The following is a 16,139-nucleotide window of genomic DNA, read 5'->3' as shown; positions in this document are numbered from 1 at the left end:
CGTAACGGAATTTACACGACGATAGTCTGTACACAGACGGGACGTACCGTCTGGCTTGGGGACAAGAATGCATGGGGTTACTGGTTTTAGCCATGCCATTCTGTAGCAAATAAGCCACCTCACTTCTCATTACTTCCCTTTTCTTGGAGTTTACCCGGTACGGGTGGTGGCGAATAGGAACAGCGTTCCCCACATCCACGTCATGTTCCAAGACTGACGTGCGACTAGGAATGTCCTGAAATACACCAAGAAAACTGTTTTTCAACAGTATAAGGTCTTTTTTCTGGTCACTAACTAAGTGCTCCATTTGAGAGGGTAGCCTTGTCAACATCTCTGAATTGCACAATCGTTCACACTGCTGTAACGTATGGCACAACTTCAACCCGTCCTCCAAACCAGGCTACTCCAGCACCACCGCAGCCACACTAGATACGACGGCCTGGACTGGCGCACCCGGAGAGCTATCAGAAGAGTCACGCACATAATATGCTTTAAGCATGTTAACATGACACATACGGGACGACCGTCTACGCTCTGGGGTTTTTACCACGTAGTTTGTGTCACTGATTTTCCTTTCCACAACATATGGCCCTGAAAAACTGACAGAGACGAACCAGGGATAGGCAACAACACAAAAACTTGATCACCTGGGTTAAAAGAACGGCTTACAGCCTTCTTGTTGTAGCGGCCTTTCATACGCTTTTGAACTGAGGAGAGCGACTCCTGGACTAGCATGCATGCAGCATGCAGTCTCTCCCGCATCTGACTCACGTACTCCAACACATTCTTAGGGGCGCTACCAGGTACAGGAGACAGGATATGCTCCTTCAAAACTTTTAGCAGACCCCGTGGTGTGTGACCAAACACAAGACCAGCAGGGCTGAAACCTAACGACTCGAACAGTTTCCCTGATGGCAAACAGGAAGAACGGCACTCCCTCATCCCAGTCGTTACAGGTATCCATACAGTATTTGCGCAGCATTGCTTTGAGCGTCTGATGCCGCGCTCAAGGGCTCCTTGACTCTCCGGATGGTATGGACTGGAGACCTGATGGGCAACAGACAATGGCCGCGTTTCCCAAAACGCTCCTAAGAAGCTCTTAGAGTTCTTAACGAATCTGGGAAACGCGGCCAATGTCTTTAACACACTCGCAAACAGCTTAGACATGAAGTTGGTTCCCTGATCGGTTTGGATAACCTTTGGTAGTACAAACGTGGAAAAGAACTTAACGAGAGCCTTCACAACCGTCTTAGCAGTTATGGTACGAAGAGGGATAGCCTCTGGGTATCGAGTAGCACTGCACATAAGTGTAAGCAAAAACTGGTTACCAGACCTGGTTTTTGGCAACGGACCCACACAGTCCACGATCACCCGTTCAAATGGCTCCCCCAACACGGGAATCGGGTAGAGTGGTGCCCGAGGAATGATTTGGTTGGCTTTCCCAGTGAGTTGACACACATGACAAGTTCTACAGAACTGGACCACATCGGACTTCAAACCTGGCCAGAAGAAATGTCGAAGGACTCGGTTATAGGTCTTTGTAATCCCTAAATGCCCAGACCACGCCTGGTCATGGGCGAGCGACAACACCTGGTGTCGGAACGGGTTAGGGACCACCACCTGCAACACTACATCACTGCCGTCACCAGTGTTACTCGACCACTTACGCGTCAGCACACCTGCTTGCAGTGTGTAGGCAGTGTCCCTAGTCTTAGCTGTTTCAGCAGAAACAACAGAAGCAAAACATTTCACAAGTCCAGCATCTTCTCGTTGACATTCGATCACCTTTTCAGGTGTAACTGACAGAAGGGTTTCGTGTAACTGGGGCGCTCTACCTTCTACGGGAGTAGAAACCTTGGGCTCCGTGGACTGACTACTCGGGTTGGTGTGATCTTGCTCAACACTTCAAAAATAGAACCGGACAAATCCACCACATGTCCCAGCTTGCAAGATTGTGCCCTTGTTAACACACAAGCAGGAAATACATGGGGAAACTCCTGCACTAACTTGTCGTCTGCAGGTGTACTTTCTGGATTGTCTGCCACCTCCAACACAGGGATAATGTTACCGCCGGCGATATCGTTCCCTATTAGCAAGGTGACTCCCTTCACTGGCAGCTTGGACACCACACCAACGCGGAACCGTCCTGAAACACTGACACTAAGTCTGACACTAAGTGGACCCAGTGTAACGGTACAGGAATGGTTTTTGTCTCGATACCCTGTAGTAAGACATGCGAGCCACAATATGAGTCGTCGGACCAAGGTAAAACGCCAGTAACTATTATGGACTGCGCCGCCCCTGTGTCTCGTAAGATTCGTATGGGCTGCTGACCAGCTACTTGTCCGGTCAAACGGACACAGACAGAATTGGCGCATAGACGGGATCCGGTTGGACAGCTTTTGGGCTAACAAGTTGGTCCAACCGACAAGCCTTAGTCTGCACTAAACCCATGCTTTTGGGTTTAGGGGTTGGTGAACCGGATTGTTTCTGCGTGCTTTTCAGAACCGGACAATCCGCAACCACGTGACCTGTTCGGTGACAGTAAAAACATTCACCGGCGTCTCTAAATGGCCTATGGTCGTCGGAGGGATTTCCCGAAGTAGACACTGGCGCTGTGTTTGGCCGGATGTTAAAACGAGGTGCCCCAAACACTGTCTTATGTGTGAGAGCATACTCATCTGCCATTACAGCGGCTTGGGCCAATGTCGCTACTTTCTGTTCATTCAGATGAACAACGACTCTGTCGGGCAGGTGATTCTTAAACTCCTCCAACAGCATTAACTCCTTAACATCAGAAAAGGTTTTAGCTTTTCTGGCTAAACACCAACGGTCAAACAAGGACTCTTTATCTCGTGCAAACTCAACAAAAGTTCGGTGCAAGGGCTTTTTGTGGTTTTTGAAGCGCTGCCTGTAAGCTTCAGGCACCAACTCGTAAGCTCGCAGCACGGTTTCTTTAACTACTTCATAACGTAAGCTGTCTTCCAGGGAAAGAGCAGCTACTACTTGCTGGGCTTTCCCAGACAACTTGCACTGCAACAGGAGAGACCAAACGTCTTGTGGCCATTTTAATACAGAGGCTACACGCTCAAAAGCTGAGAAGTAGGAATCTACCTCGGAGTTGCGAAAAGGCGGCACTAAAGCAATGTTTTTGCTGACTTCGAATTTATCCGGCTGACGGGAAGGATGAGACGACCCACTGATGCCTGCCTCTAACTCCAGCTGTCGAATTCTCACCTCTTTGTCAGCATCTATCTCCTTCATTCTGATTTCAAGCTCAAACTTCCTAGCCTGATCCCTGTCTTGTTGCTCAATCTCCAAACGAGCTAGTCTCACCTTGAGCCTAGCAGCCAAACTCCCCGAAAAAGGGGATGGATCATACAAGGGCAATGTAAGGGGGGTTTCTCCCCCCCTGGGCCATTCGCCAACCGTGCAGGAGTAGCCTCTGCTGGGCTCACACTCACTTCATCCTTTACTAACAAAACTCCCTTTTCCTCTAGGCCTTCCCTGACCAGCTCTAAGAGCCGAGCCTTAAGGGCCTGGTAGTGGCCAGCTAGAGCAAAAAGGTCTTCTTTAAGCAACCCCTCCAACGGGTCAACAGAGGGGGCATCTATAAACCTGGAAACGGCTGAAGCCGCCATAACGTACTATGGAACCACAAAATGCTCTTGACATAATACCAAACCTCTCAACCCTACACCACCACACCATAATCCCTAACCACAGAGAGCTCAGAGCAGTGGGGTATCGTGGATCAAAGATCCCGGACGAGCCCCCATTATGTTACGTACGCCTCTTGGAGGGAACGCAACACCCCACTGCTAGTAAGCCCCCCCCCATGGAGTCAGAGAACAGGTGTGGGGTCGTAGGTGTGAGGAAAGGACACAAAGACTGTGGTACCGTTTACGGAAGCTGTTTATTTGCCCAAACATGGTAATATGGGGAAAGGGGCTGGACGGAACCAAAGCAAAAAAAGTAAAGAAATCACACCCCTGACTGACACTTTAGAGAAATGAAAAAAGCAAATTTTTGCATGCATTGGACCACCAGACTATTTATATTCTACCACAATCCACAAATATCTGACCACGTTCAAAATAAGAAATTTGCACAAACTCAGAAATTCACAATGTTTGTGTATGTGTTTGTGTGTACTACAATAGTAGTGGGTCTCCCTAGCCCTACTACGTTATAAATATTTCACACAGTCATTCTGGAATAACCTTGAACTTCTCTCTCTACGTTAATAGAAGTTATCTTGCAGGGATGAGGCAGGGGCAAGGGCTGGGTTTGGGCTGAATCGGATTTTAAGGTCAAAGCTCATGCATGGAGTTAAGCAAGGCCAGGGCTGGGCAGAGGTTGGTGCTTGGTGGAATCTGAAGCGGAGGCTCTTGCAGAGTTTCAGACAGGGCTGGGATGGCTCTAGAGGGGCCTTAAGCCTCAGAAATTGAAAATTGATTGGCCAGTGTGGGGAGGTGTTTTTCCTGGCACCACAGAGGATGCCTGTCAGCCCTGCCCACCGCCCTGGCTGCACCCACCACACAAGACAGGTTATTAGCATTTACAGTGCTGTCACTGTGTTCCCTGCTCCTCCCACTCGTCTCCCCCTTCACTGCTCCTCTCTATTCTTTGCACTTCCTCGCCTCTTCCCTACCTATAATGACTAAATGTACCTCTTTCGCTTTTTTTCTCTCTACCCCACACCATCACCTCTCTCTTTCGCTTTCTCTCTCATTCTCTGTAAATGTTTGGTGTTCGGTGGCAGACAATGGAGATGTAACTTAACATGTATTCCATGGAATCCTTTTCTTGACTGAATGACCAAACATTATAATGTCATGTTTTCAGGTTCCCCATGAGTAATTCAGTAGTGATTTTCTCTCTAAACTACTGTGTTTGGTTGGGATGCATTGGTAATTTGAACAGTCCATGTTGACATTTCTTCATTCTGTGCCTGAATTGTTGTTATCCTTTCAATCTTTAATCTTTTGACATAGACATTTTCACAGATACAGTACATCTAAACAGGCACATTTACATGTACATAAATATGAACTGAGAGTTTTATGTTTCTTTCCAATAGGTTTTGTAGAAGCTGATCTGTTTTACAACAGTGTTGCCTGTGTTTTCCCCGGCGAGCACTTGATTGTGTAGATTGATGGAAGTGCTAAGTGGTCTGTCATGTGGATGGTAGCTGTTTTATGTCACGGCAGAGAAGGACTCAGCAAGTCAATGAATCTGAGAAAAATTTAAATAATGTTAGTACAGGTTTGCCTGTCTAGGAACTGTTTTTAATATTACTCTTGTCTTCTCTCTCCTTCTGTTTTTTACTTTCTTCCTCCTTCCGTCCTATATTCTACTTCCTCTTCCCTGTCCTATCTCCTCATTCTCGATACTTGCTTTTTTTCCTCCTTCCTCTTCCTGCCCATATCTTCTCTTCTGACCTTCATTCCTGTCCACTCCTCCTCTCTTCTTTCTCACTCTCTCCTTCTCTCCTCTGCTGTTCTCTCCCACTGCTGTTCTGTCTTTCTCCACTCTCTGCTTCCTCTCTCCTTCATTCCTCACAGTACACGATAGGCGATCTGCCAAGAGTACAGTGGATGAAGAGCTTGACGAAGAGAAAGAGAGAGAGAAAGAGAGAGGAACTTTACAGGACATTGCTCTTTTTCCTCCCCTTTTTTCTTCTCCTTTTAGCTTCCCAGCTCCAGTGTCACAGCTGATGACCTGTTGTAGGGGGCCTGGACTGAAGGGCTGAGTGAAGAAAAGAAAGGAGGAGGCAGAGGAGAAGGAGAGGGTCTTGTTTGCTGAGGGCAGAGCCCCAGCGTTTTATGTTGTTCACTCGCAGTCGCTCTTTCTCACAAACGGATCATGTGGTCTTCGCCAAGGAGAAACTGTCTGCCCTCGCGGGATTGGCCCAGCGCCAGCAACAGTCGTCTCACCAGCCTGAGGGCATCCTTGTGGATACTAACATTATGCTGCTGGGGCTTGTGTGTCGTGCAGGCCCAAAACTACCACCCAACAGTCAACACTCAATATGGGAAGTTGCGGGGGGTGAGGTTCCCGTTGCCCAGTGAGATCCTGGGGCCTGTGGACCAGTACATGGGGGTGCCCTATGCCGCCGCCCCAGTCGGGGAGAAGCGCTTCATGCCTCCCGAGCCACCCTCGGCCTGGTCGGGCATCAAAAACGCCACAAGCTTCGCTCCTGTGTGCCCGCAGAACATCCACAATGCGGTACCTGAGATCATGATGCCCATCTGGTTCACCTTCAACCTGGACATAGTGGCAAACTATATCCAGGACCAGAACGAGGATTGCCTCTATCTCAACATATATGTTCCCACTGAGGATGGTGAGTGTGTCGGGTATACGAGACAGACACAACAAACTCTTGTTTTACTTTCCCTTCTCTGCCTTTGATCTTCTGGATCTCTCCTTCCTTTCTATCTTTCTTTCCTTCTTCTCTGTTTTCTTATTGTGTGCAGAGCATGCTCTGTTGTCTGGCGCATGCTTGTGTGTGTTGTCCCTCCATCTTAGCCTGTCACCCTGGCCTGATCCTCATCCCCCATCACCTCCCTTCTCCTCCGCCTCCGCCATGACACCGTTAGAGCTGCCTCTTTTGGCTTCGACTTCAAATAATTATAATTGTAATTCACAGTTTCCAAACAACAGACTTACCGAAATGACCAGACAATTTAGAATCTGGCTGAGAACTAAGCCCAGTCAGACACCAGTTAGAAGAGGCCTCCTCCAGTTATACTCCAGCTACACTGTAGCTATAGTCCTGACATCCTCTTAATGATGCTCTCATTGGTCTTGTGGATTATCTGGGTGCCCCTCCCTTCCTCTGTCCATGTCCTGACCCACCTGGGGTGTGGTAACGTATAGTTACTTAGCTGCATAGCCTGCCTGGTATGATCTCCTGTAGGGTTGGTGAACTACACTGCCTGGTACACCTGAGGCCTGTGGCATCAGTGACCCATGCAAGACCCCTTATTCTCCTCCAAACATCCACATCTACACCAAATTTTACACAAAGAACATGCTTAAAAACTAAACATCACACTTTCAACAAATGCTGCGAATTGATTTAAATCACGCAAAGAGAAATCTTCAATTTGGAGACAGTGACACAGATTCTTGTCATTTCATAATTTTTACACCTCTCGTGGGATAGCCCAACAGACTTGAAATGGTAAGTGCTCCAAGTAAACTGCAAACCCTTTATGATATCTCACAATCGTATATAATGGTTTAATCTTTAAAACACAATTCACACCGTAAATTGCCTCTGAGGCCTAAAGCTGTGTGGTGGTAAGGGGTCTTATATTGGAATGCATGTGAATATGGGCTTTCTGTGTCCCAGGATGCAGTAAATTCATTCCACCATTATGGAATATTTCTGCAGAATCCCCCCTCCCCACCCCCACCCTGAAGTTACTATATCAACAAGCCCCCCTTTTGTTCGTGATGTTGATGACTCTGCGAAGAAGGGATGCAGGGAGGGAGGGGAAGAGAGGGTGGGATGGAGGGAGGAAGGGTTTTGGCTCAGTATGAGCTGCTTGCATGTCACCTGCGGTCTTTTCCGGAGTCTTCTGTTATTTTGTAGTTTTTTTATTTATTTTACAGTCAAAAGAATATCCAAGGAATGTGCCAGGAAACCCAACAAGAAAATGTGTAGAAAAGGAGGTATGTAAGAAACACTGAGTGAAAGAGAGTGAAAGAGAGAAAGGAGAGAGAGACAGAGCGACGGATGGATGCATCTACCCGTCTCCACCCATCAACCATGGAATCACAGAGCTAATTGGCATGAATGTGAGACCTACAACTCCAATTAACCCACAACATGAGTGAGTGTGTGTGTGAGAGAGAGAGGTAGAGGAGAGATTGACAGGACCAAGGGAGAGAGGGTTGAGCTGAACAAGGTGTGTGTTTGTGAAGAAAGTGTTGAGAGAGAAAGTGTTGTGTGTGGGCATGATTGTGAATATATTCAAAAACTGAGAATCATTTGTAAAAAAAAAATAATAATAAAAAACGATTCCCATAATGATGAATGTTTTTATGTGAAATGATACACATTTTTATTTCATGTTCTGAAAGTGCTGCACTTTATTGTTTTTTTTTCCATAATCATTGCATCAGGGGATGTATGTGCCTCTGTAGAATGAAGAAGATAATGTTTTGGGGGAATAACAGAATGTTGATTGAATTCAAAAGCAAAATTACAATTTCTTTACAGTTACACATAAGTGCTGACTTGTTTCGTAGAGAATTTTAGTCATGCCTCAAGACCTTATGACAGCGTTTAACACTGCCATATTGGAGATATTTGTCAAGTGCGACTACTGAAAACATTCGAGCCTCTGCTGTTGATTACATTCCCACATAAAAGCAGGGGGAAGTCGTCTGTCTATCTGATGGTTATTATGCACAATGAACAGGATCAGATAACGTACCATGCATCATTGTGGACCATATACTGGCCCCTATTTTAACGATCTGAAACGCAAGTCTAAAACGCGAAACGCAAGTAGATTTGTGGGCGGGACTCTGGCGCTGTTGCTATTTTACCGGGGGAAAAGTTCTCTGGGCGCCGGGTGCAAAATAGGAAAGATACATGCGTCGGTGTACAAAGTCAATTGCTCTGGGTGCAAGATAGGGCCCACTATCTGCTAATGCAGTGCATACACAGTACATGTTCCAGAAAAAAGTCACGAAAAAAGTCATTTGGAATATGCCCAGCGGCATTTGTTTCAATCTTAGCTGGGAATTGATGGCTAAGCTGAAGATAGTCAGAAGTGATGTTCAGAACATCTCATTCTATAGTAAACACACAAATCACAAAAGGCGGACTTTAGTTATACCATAGATGAACACACCTAGTAGCCTGTGAACTTTATTTCGATTGTGCATGAAAGACCCACTCACTCTGAAAGCATACACAAACACACTTATACACACAAACACACGCACACACACACACACCCCACTCTTCTTTGGGTAAACCAATTTAGTCAGAAACAGACTGGCCCCCCTAGGCATTTTCTGCTTCTGAATTAGTCTCAGTTGTAGAAAACCCAGACAGAAATATCTCCTTAATATTCCCCTCTGCTTTGAACATTTTCAATTATCTTGCTTATGTTTGCTGATGAGGGAGGGGTTTATCATGTGTTTCCTGTTGGGTTGGTAACACATTTTTGTGCAGAGGCAGATGGCGCTTGGTTGCCTTCGAGTCTCACACACAAAGACAGTCATTTTCTAGCTCATTGGAAAGTACCCAATTTGTCTGTTTAAGTGTAAAGTAGAAGCTTATTTTCATATTAACTACTTGGTTTTAATACCATTGGCCTCAGTGAATGTGGTTGGTTAGGTATTTTGTGCAAAAAAATACTCAAAACATTGCAAGCTTCCGGTAATTTCATTTAGGATATATATAAAACTGTAATAAACCAAAGCCAAAGTAAGTTTTTTAAGTAGTTACATTTTGTCCTTCACAAGGACCGATAAAGATTTACTTGTTTTTTGTGAAAATACATGGTTGATTTGTCTATAATTTAATTCATTGTTTGTATCCAACACACTGCAAAAATCCCTTGAAGGGATGGAGAACACAGTGGAGCAGAGTCACACACACACAGAAACAAACACATTTGATTTCAAACGTTTTACACGGTAGAATGTTCCAGAAAACAGGGATCAAGCTCAAGCCAAGTGTGATTAGCTCCTAAAAATCAACCAAGCAATCATTTAGTTATAATTGTTGCCAAGCAACCCTAAGCAGTCATGATAGGAGCCCTTTAGAAATAAGTATCTGACCCCCAACACAATCTCCCTATGACTGGTCAGTTTGCAATCTGTAGGAGGTGTAGTACTGTAGAAGAATACCAGGTCCACTATGCGTTTGTTTGTATTGGCTGGAGCACATACATGCGCGCACACACCCACACACACATATGCATACAGACCCAGACACACATCACACTTCAGACCATAGTCCATAGAGCTTGTTAAAAGATCAAAGATGGGTGTGATTGCTCTGATATTTCCATACATCCCTTGACAATTTTGACTGCCCAACATTTGCCTGCAATGGTACACCGCCAACATACACCGGCCTGCAGCAATGAGCCGGCCATCTTGCTGCAGTATTATTTGAACGTCTGGATAACAGTCACATAAACTACCCACTAACTTACTGAATAGGTCTGTCCAAATCAACTTCTGATGCGGTTCTCTTGAGATTTTGAAGTGTGATAGCACTTTTCACGCTTGAAAGGCCTGTTTGAAGCATTCAAGGTTCAGCTCTGCAGTGTAAGGACATGCAGGGTCTCACTGAAATTAGGCTGCAAGGACTTGGGTATCATGGTCTATCTCTTTGGCGTGTTCAGATGTCTGTGAGCACAACCGAAAACCTTCCCCTGGTCACAAAATACAACTCTGCAATGCATTGCTCCGCATGTCCAGATAGGCAGCGAGTCAGGCACAAAAATACATAGACAGACAGATAGAGGCAGGAAAGAGGTAGACATGGCAGACAGACATTCAGAGTGTCAGAGTCTGCAAACAAGCTGAGGCCATGACAGATTGGCATGCAGCAAGAACAGCAGTAGGCCAGGCTGGAGTAGTGTGTACTCATTCTGAACGGTAGCCAGACAGCTGTTGTTTCTGATCTTGTTAAGAAGGAATACAGGACTGAGGGAAAAAGAGAGAAAAAGAGGGAGAGACTTTCCGAGAGTATAACCTGTGTCACCAGCCAGTTGGTGTGTTGAGAAAAATAATCGCTGGGTGTCTCTCCTCTCCTATCCTCTCTCCTGTCTTCACCTCTCTCCTCTCCTCACCTCTCTTCTTTCCTTTCCCCTCTGTCCAGTCATCTCCTCACTCTTCTCCTCTTCTCTCTTCTCCTCGCTCCTTTCCTTTCTCCTTCCTACTTTCCTCTACTCTCCTTTCTTCTCTCCTCTACTCCTCCCTCCTCTATTGCACTCTCTCATCTCAGACCTCAGCCAGACCAGGAGATTACCCTCCCGAGCTGACACACTGCCCCCCTGACCCCCCCCCCCCCCACCACCACCACCACCACTACCACCACAACATACAGACCAACACATACAGTTGCGGAGAGCTGTGAAAACTGCCGGTCCTGATCCTGGTTAGTTGCTGTCTGTGCTACTGTAGGCACATCCTTGCACATCCAGATAATCCGATTGGACAGAGCGCAATAGTCCGCTAGATGCCGCGAAGGGGTGTGAGCAGGGTGGCAGGGGGTGATGCCCAACTGAAAGCGAAGGAAGCTTCATGACCTCACAAAAAGAGGCATGAAAATGAGAAAGCTTGCTTTTGTGAAAGGGAATAGACAAGCCTGGGAAAGGAAAAGTGATAATTTGATGGATGTTTAGATGGATGGACCTTTCTCAAACAGATAGCAATTCAGCCATTTAGCCACCCTGCCAGTTTCTGAGCCCACTCATCAAGGCAGCCAGTCAGTCAGCCACTAATCCAGCCAGCCTGTCAGCAAACCAGTCAGCCATCGCCAGCTCAAGCTTCATTCACAACAACTTGAGATGCAAGACACAGCTAAGCCAGGAAGTTCCCTTTCAGAGGGCCCCCCCCGCAGCTCCGCTGGCTTGCTACTGCAGCCGGCCCCAGGCTCACTATCTTTACTGGTCCTTTGTTTACTATCATGTCCCAGTTAAAAGGAGGAATGGAGCGAGAGAGAGAGAGATAGATAGAGGGAAAAAGAAACAGGATTGAGAATGAGAGAGGGAAAGAGAGAGAGTGAATTAGAGAGAAAGCAAGAGAGAGAGAAAATAAGAAGAGACGTGGAGAGAAGCTCTCTGAGTAGCTAATGCCTGCTGGGTTGCAGTAAGTTCATAAATAATTCCAAAAGTGATAGATGTCCGTGCACAGAAAGGCACCGCACTCGCCTTTCTGTGTTTGAAATGTCGGTGACAGAATGTCTCTCATGGTTCCATCAGAGCTGTGATGATGTTTCTCGGTAGGATGGCGTGGGTGGGGTCTCCACGCAGGAGGAGAAGTAATCCATACCCTGGAGCCTCTACAGGCCTCCTGTTCAACCTGCCCCTCCACCGTGCTCGTCTCTAACAATCACCTTAGTAGGATTTTATTTGGGTGTTATTTCGGAGGGGCAGCTGAGACACAGTGGGAGTTTTGGCTGTCCTTTACCACAGGATTACAGCCTCCTTAACCTTTTGCATTCGCCATCACTCTCTCCAATGTGTCTTTCTCAAGCTGTTCTCTCACCTCTACCGGGAGGGAGACAAGGACTGGACGAGCGAAAAAGTGAGTGAAAGAGAGACAGACAGGCAGACAGACAGCACAAAAAAGACAGCAAAAGACAGTAACATAGTCAGACAAGCTGCAAGAAGAAACAACTCCAAAAAACTTGATCACCTAGGGATTTGGAGAGTCAGTGTAACGGCTCTAAATTGTCAAGAAGGCAACATTTCACATTAAACTAAATCCCTCTCCACACTGTGACCTTTCTGCTATCTAACTCCGAGGCCCAACTATTGTTAGTGTACCTTTCCCCCTGTAAAGGGAGAGCAGTTAACATTCAGAGTGCTCTGGCGGTGTGTGTGTGTTGTATTGAGTGAATTGTAGATTTAGTCACAGAGTCCCCAGAGCTTCAGAGCAGACTTGTATGTGTGTGCATGTATGCGCATGTGGACGTCTGTGACAGACTGAGAGAGAGAAGGGTGCAGGGTAGGGAAAGAAAAAGGTGGGATGGGTAGGGGAACCGGGTTAAATTTATTGTTAGCATTAACTGTTGCTAAGTACCATCATAGAAGGACCTTGATTCAAATTCAGCTCTTAAACATCCACACACACAAAGTGTGAAGGCTGTTTTGAAAACAGCCTGAACCGCGTTGTTTTTAATCCTTTGAACAAAAAATAAACTCATCAAATATGTGTCCTCTCATACTGATTTGATAAATGAGGCTGTTTGCAAGTCATCCTGTTGGGCTAAATGAGTAATAGCTCTTGTATGTGTACGGGATTCAAAGCACTTTGCAACAGACCACTCTTTGTTATCTCTCTAAGCATCAGAAATGCAGCGTTTATTTCAGCAAATTTCACAGATTTCTTGCACACACTTTCCTTGTAAACCCTCAACATCAATACAATGTCATATTGAATTGATATAGACGTGTGTGTTGTGTGAGTGCCTCGTTTTATACTTTCCTATAGCTGTTCCCACACCTGAAGCACTACAGAACCACAGGTAGATGTGAAGTGACAGAACGGCCCCCTTCCCCCCAGAAACCCACCTTCCCCACTCCACACCTGACCTCCTTTTATACCTTTCTTAAGCGTTATTGCTCACTCAAACAACTAGCTACACACACAGACACATACACCTCATATCACTGTCCTCCTAACAACATCTACAAAGCGTTCAATAATTTTTACGTACTTCGTATTCTAGAATGCCCCTATGAAACTTTCTGCACTCAGTGACAAATGGGGAGATCACCCTTTATAAGCACTGCTTTACTCAGTGACGTCACTGAAAAAAATAGAACTAAATTCCTTGGCGCAGGTGGATAGTAGTAATAGATGGAATGAGTTTCACAAGGTTCCACTAGTTTGCTACAGAGCTCAAGCTAGATACTACACCTAGTGTTAGTCGAGTACAGTGCCATATCAAAAGGACCAATGACAGCAGTGTGTGTGTGTGACTACCTGACTGTGCCTTCATTTTACCTAAATACATAGATAATAGTACAACAGAAATCAGTCCAGACAAAAAGATATTTGATTAATTCTGTATGTTCGAATTGTTAATCAAATGTTTTGATTTGCTTTGCATACTCAGTTTTTGTGTGTTTATGTTATATTGACAAGTGAATTTTATGAAATTATTTTATGTTGTCCCTGTTTCTTTTTAATACAAATTGTTTAAAACTTTGAATGTTTTTTTGTGTGTATTTTTTAAGCGATTACCATACCAATGTGAACTGTAACAAACATATGGCTATTTCAAATGTACAGCAATTATGGAATTTGTGTTTGTACGTGTGTGCTGGCTATATCCCTGCATCTGTCCTGACAAACATGCTATTTTGAATTCTACTGTGCTTCTCTGTGTCTTCCCCTCCCTGCCTCTAGGGGCGCATGCTAAAAAGCAGGGGGAGGATCTGTCGGATAATGACGGCGATGAAGACGAAGGTATTTCCATGGAACCCAGCAATAGTGCATGGTGTTGCTGGCTGTAACAATGGTACATGGTCATGCGTGTCTATCAATTTTTAATGCAACCCTCTTAAACGCCGATAAGTGTGAGTGAGTGAATGTGCGCTTGCGTTACCATACTAATTTTACATTTACTACAATGAGTAGTCTTACTGTTGGACTGGCATAGAGACAGACAGACAGACAAATCAGACAGACATGTAGGCAGACAGACAGACAGACTGACTGATAACTAACCATTGAAACTGGCAGGAACAGAGGGGGGAGAGACATGGATTCAGGCAGGTGTGATAGTAGACTGTTCTGTGGTTCCACTATCAGCTTTAGCTGTGAAGAGCTGTGGAGGGGGATTAAACCAGGATGAGGCAGGGAGGGGTGTGTTTGTGGGGAGGGGGGGGGGGCTTGGATTGGGGGGTTGGAGAAGACCTACCTTTTCCATATTTATCTGGGGATTAGTGTATCACCTCTGAGCTTAGAATATGAGATGCTGCTATCAGGATCAGAATCAGCTTAATTCACCAAGTAAGTTTACACAAACAAGGAATTCACTGTGGCAGGAAGGTACAACACGATAAACATATAAGAATCTTAAAGTAGTAGATCTTAAAATATAAATAGTAGAACATGTGCAACATTCTAATAATTCTAAATAATGTAAAATGTAAAATAATCTAAACTAGAGAGGGTACAATTTCTGGGGAAATTGTAGGGTGTGCTTGCTTGAGTCGGTTGCACAGGGGTCCGTTTTTGAATGACATTTTTACAACTGATATTTCTGTATATTTTATATAAAAATGCATACTTATTATTTATAAAGATTACATAGATTTAAAAGCATTTTTTTTGCTGCTCATTTACAACTGAAAATACGAGTGAAGTGTAGAATGAAATAGATGTCTTCTCATTTCCCCTACAAGAGGCAGCCTCATCGTTGAATCAAAACGAATACATTTGGCAGACCGGTGTAAAAATTGACCTAATCTCTATGACTTAAACGTCATTTTAAGTTTTTCCCTTCTCATGATATTTTCAGGCATTTAGCCTACTCATTGCATTCATTCATTCATTATTAAAGAACCCCCTTTGAAGATTATTCTACGACGTTACCCGGCAGTAGAAGATGGAATCGCGATTCAAACAGTACCATCTGCTAACTGAAAATATGCCCCCCAAAACGTAAATAAGCTTGACATTTATTTAGTGGAAAATCGTTCATTCATAAAAAGCTCACTGGTAGCGATCATTGTCAGTAACAACGCAAAATGCGATATAGCCCTGTGTGGAGAAGCTGCCCTGGTAAATTGTACTACTACGGTACAGTACTAGACTACTGCTGTGTTCGTCTTGGTAGCGATTGCGTTGGTTGAATTGGATTTAACGTTCTGTTGTACGGTTTAGGCTGAAATTAATTATTTTCATGAACAGATTGACAACGTTTAGGCTGTGGCAATGAAGTTCAGGTTAGTAGTTAGATAGACTTTTGATTTAAGTAAGGGGAGTTCCTAAACAGCTGTGTACTGTAGATGTTTTTGTAGTGTGTCTCGCGTAAGCTACAGCGTTGCAGTGAGCTACACTGGTTTGAAACCACAGGTAATGGTAATTTCACCAACAAATCGTTTACTAATGTCAGAATAAATCCTACAACGAAAATGTATATGTGAGGAATGTTTATTTTAACGATTGAAAACAGATACATCATAGACCACTGTAGTATGTGTTGCCCGGGCAACACAGGCTAATGTCATGATGCTAATACTTCAGTGAAATAGTAGACTACTGTTTCCGAAAGTAGATGTACTTCCTTAATAATATCAGCTTATACTGTACATTACACATGACAATTGTGTGTCATATCACAAAGTAAAATGAGTAAATCACCCTGGCCTCTTTGCTTGTGGCGTTTCTGCAGCTGCCTTGCAGTAAAGCTATAG

The 16,139-nt window shown here is 44.9% G+C and overlaps 1 protein-coding gene across 5 annotated transcripts in view; it reads left to right on the top strand.

Annotated features, from left to right (window-relative positions):
• Positions 1 to 6,220: 6,220 nt before the first annotated feature.
• LOC136953877 (neuroligin-3) overlaps positions 6,221 to 16,139 on the top strand; it is a 163,731-nt gene continuing 153,812 nt past the window's right edge. Inside the window, exons 1-3 of one of the 5 annotated variants that reach the window (XM_067247331.1) lie at positions 6,221 to 6,349; positions 7,627 to 7,686; positions 14,125 to 14,184. In XM_067247331.1, coding sequence (XP_067103432.1) covers positions 6,244 to 6,349; positions 7,627 to 7,686; positions 14,125 to 14,184 — 226 coding nt within the window. In that variant the 5' untranslated portion in view covers positions 6,221 to 6,243. Of the gene's footprint in view, positions 6,363 to 7,626; positions 7,687 to 9,683; positions 9,711 to 14,124; positions 14,185 to 16,139 lie in introns of all 5 variants that reach the window. The other 4 variants (XM_067247333.1, XM_067247334.1, XM_067247335.1 and 1 more) reach the window with 4 other exon arrangements.

Source organism: Osmerus mordax, chromosome 12 (genome assembly GCF_038355195.1).
Source record: "Osmerus mordax isolate fOsmMor3 chromosome 12, fOsmMor3.pri, whole genome shotgun sequence".
Lineage (NCBI taxonomy): Eukaryota > Metazoa > Chordata > Actinopteri > Osmeriformes > Osmeridae > Osmerus > Osmerus mordax.
This window is presented reverse-complemented; position numbering and strand designations above follow the sequence as displayed.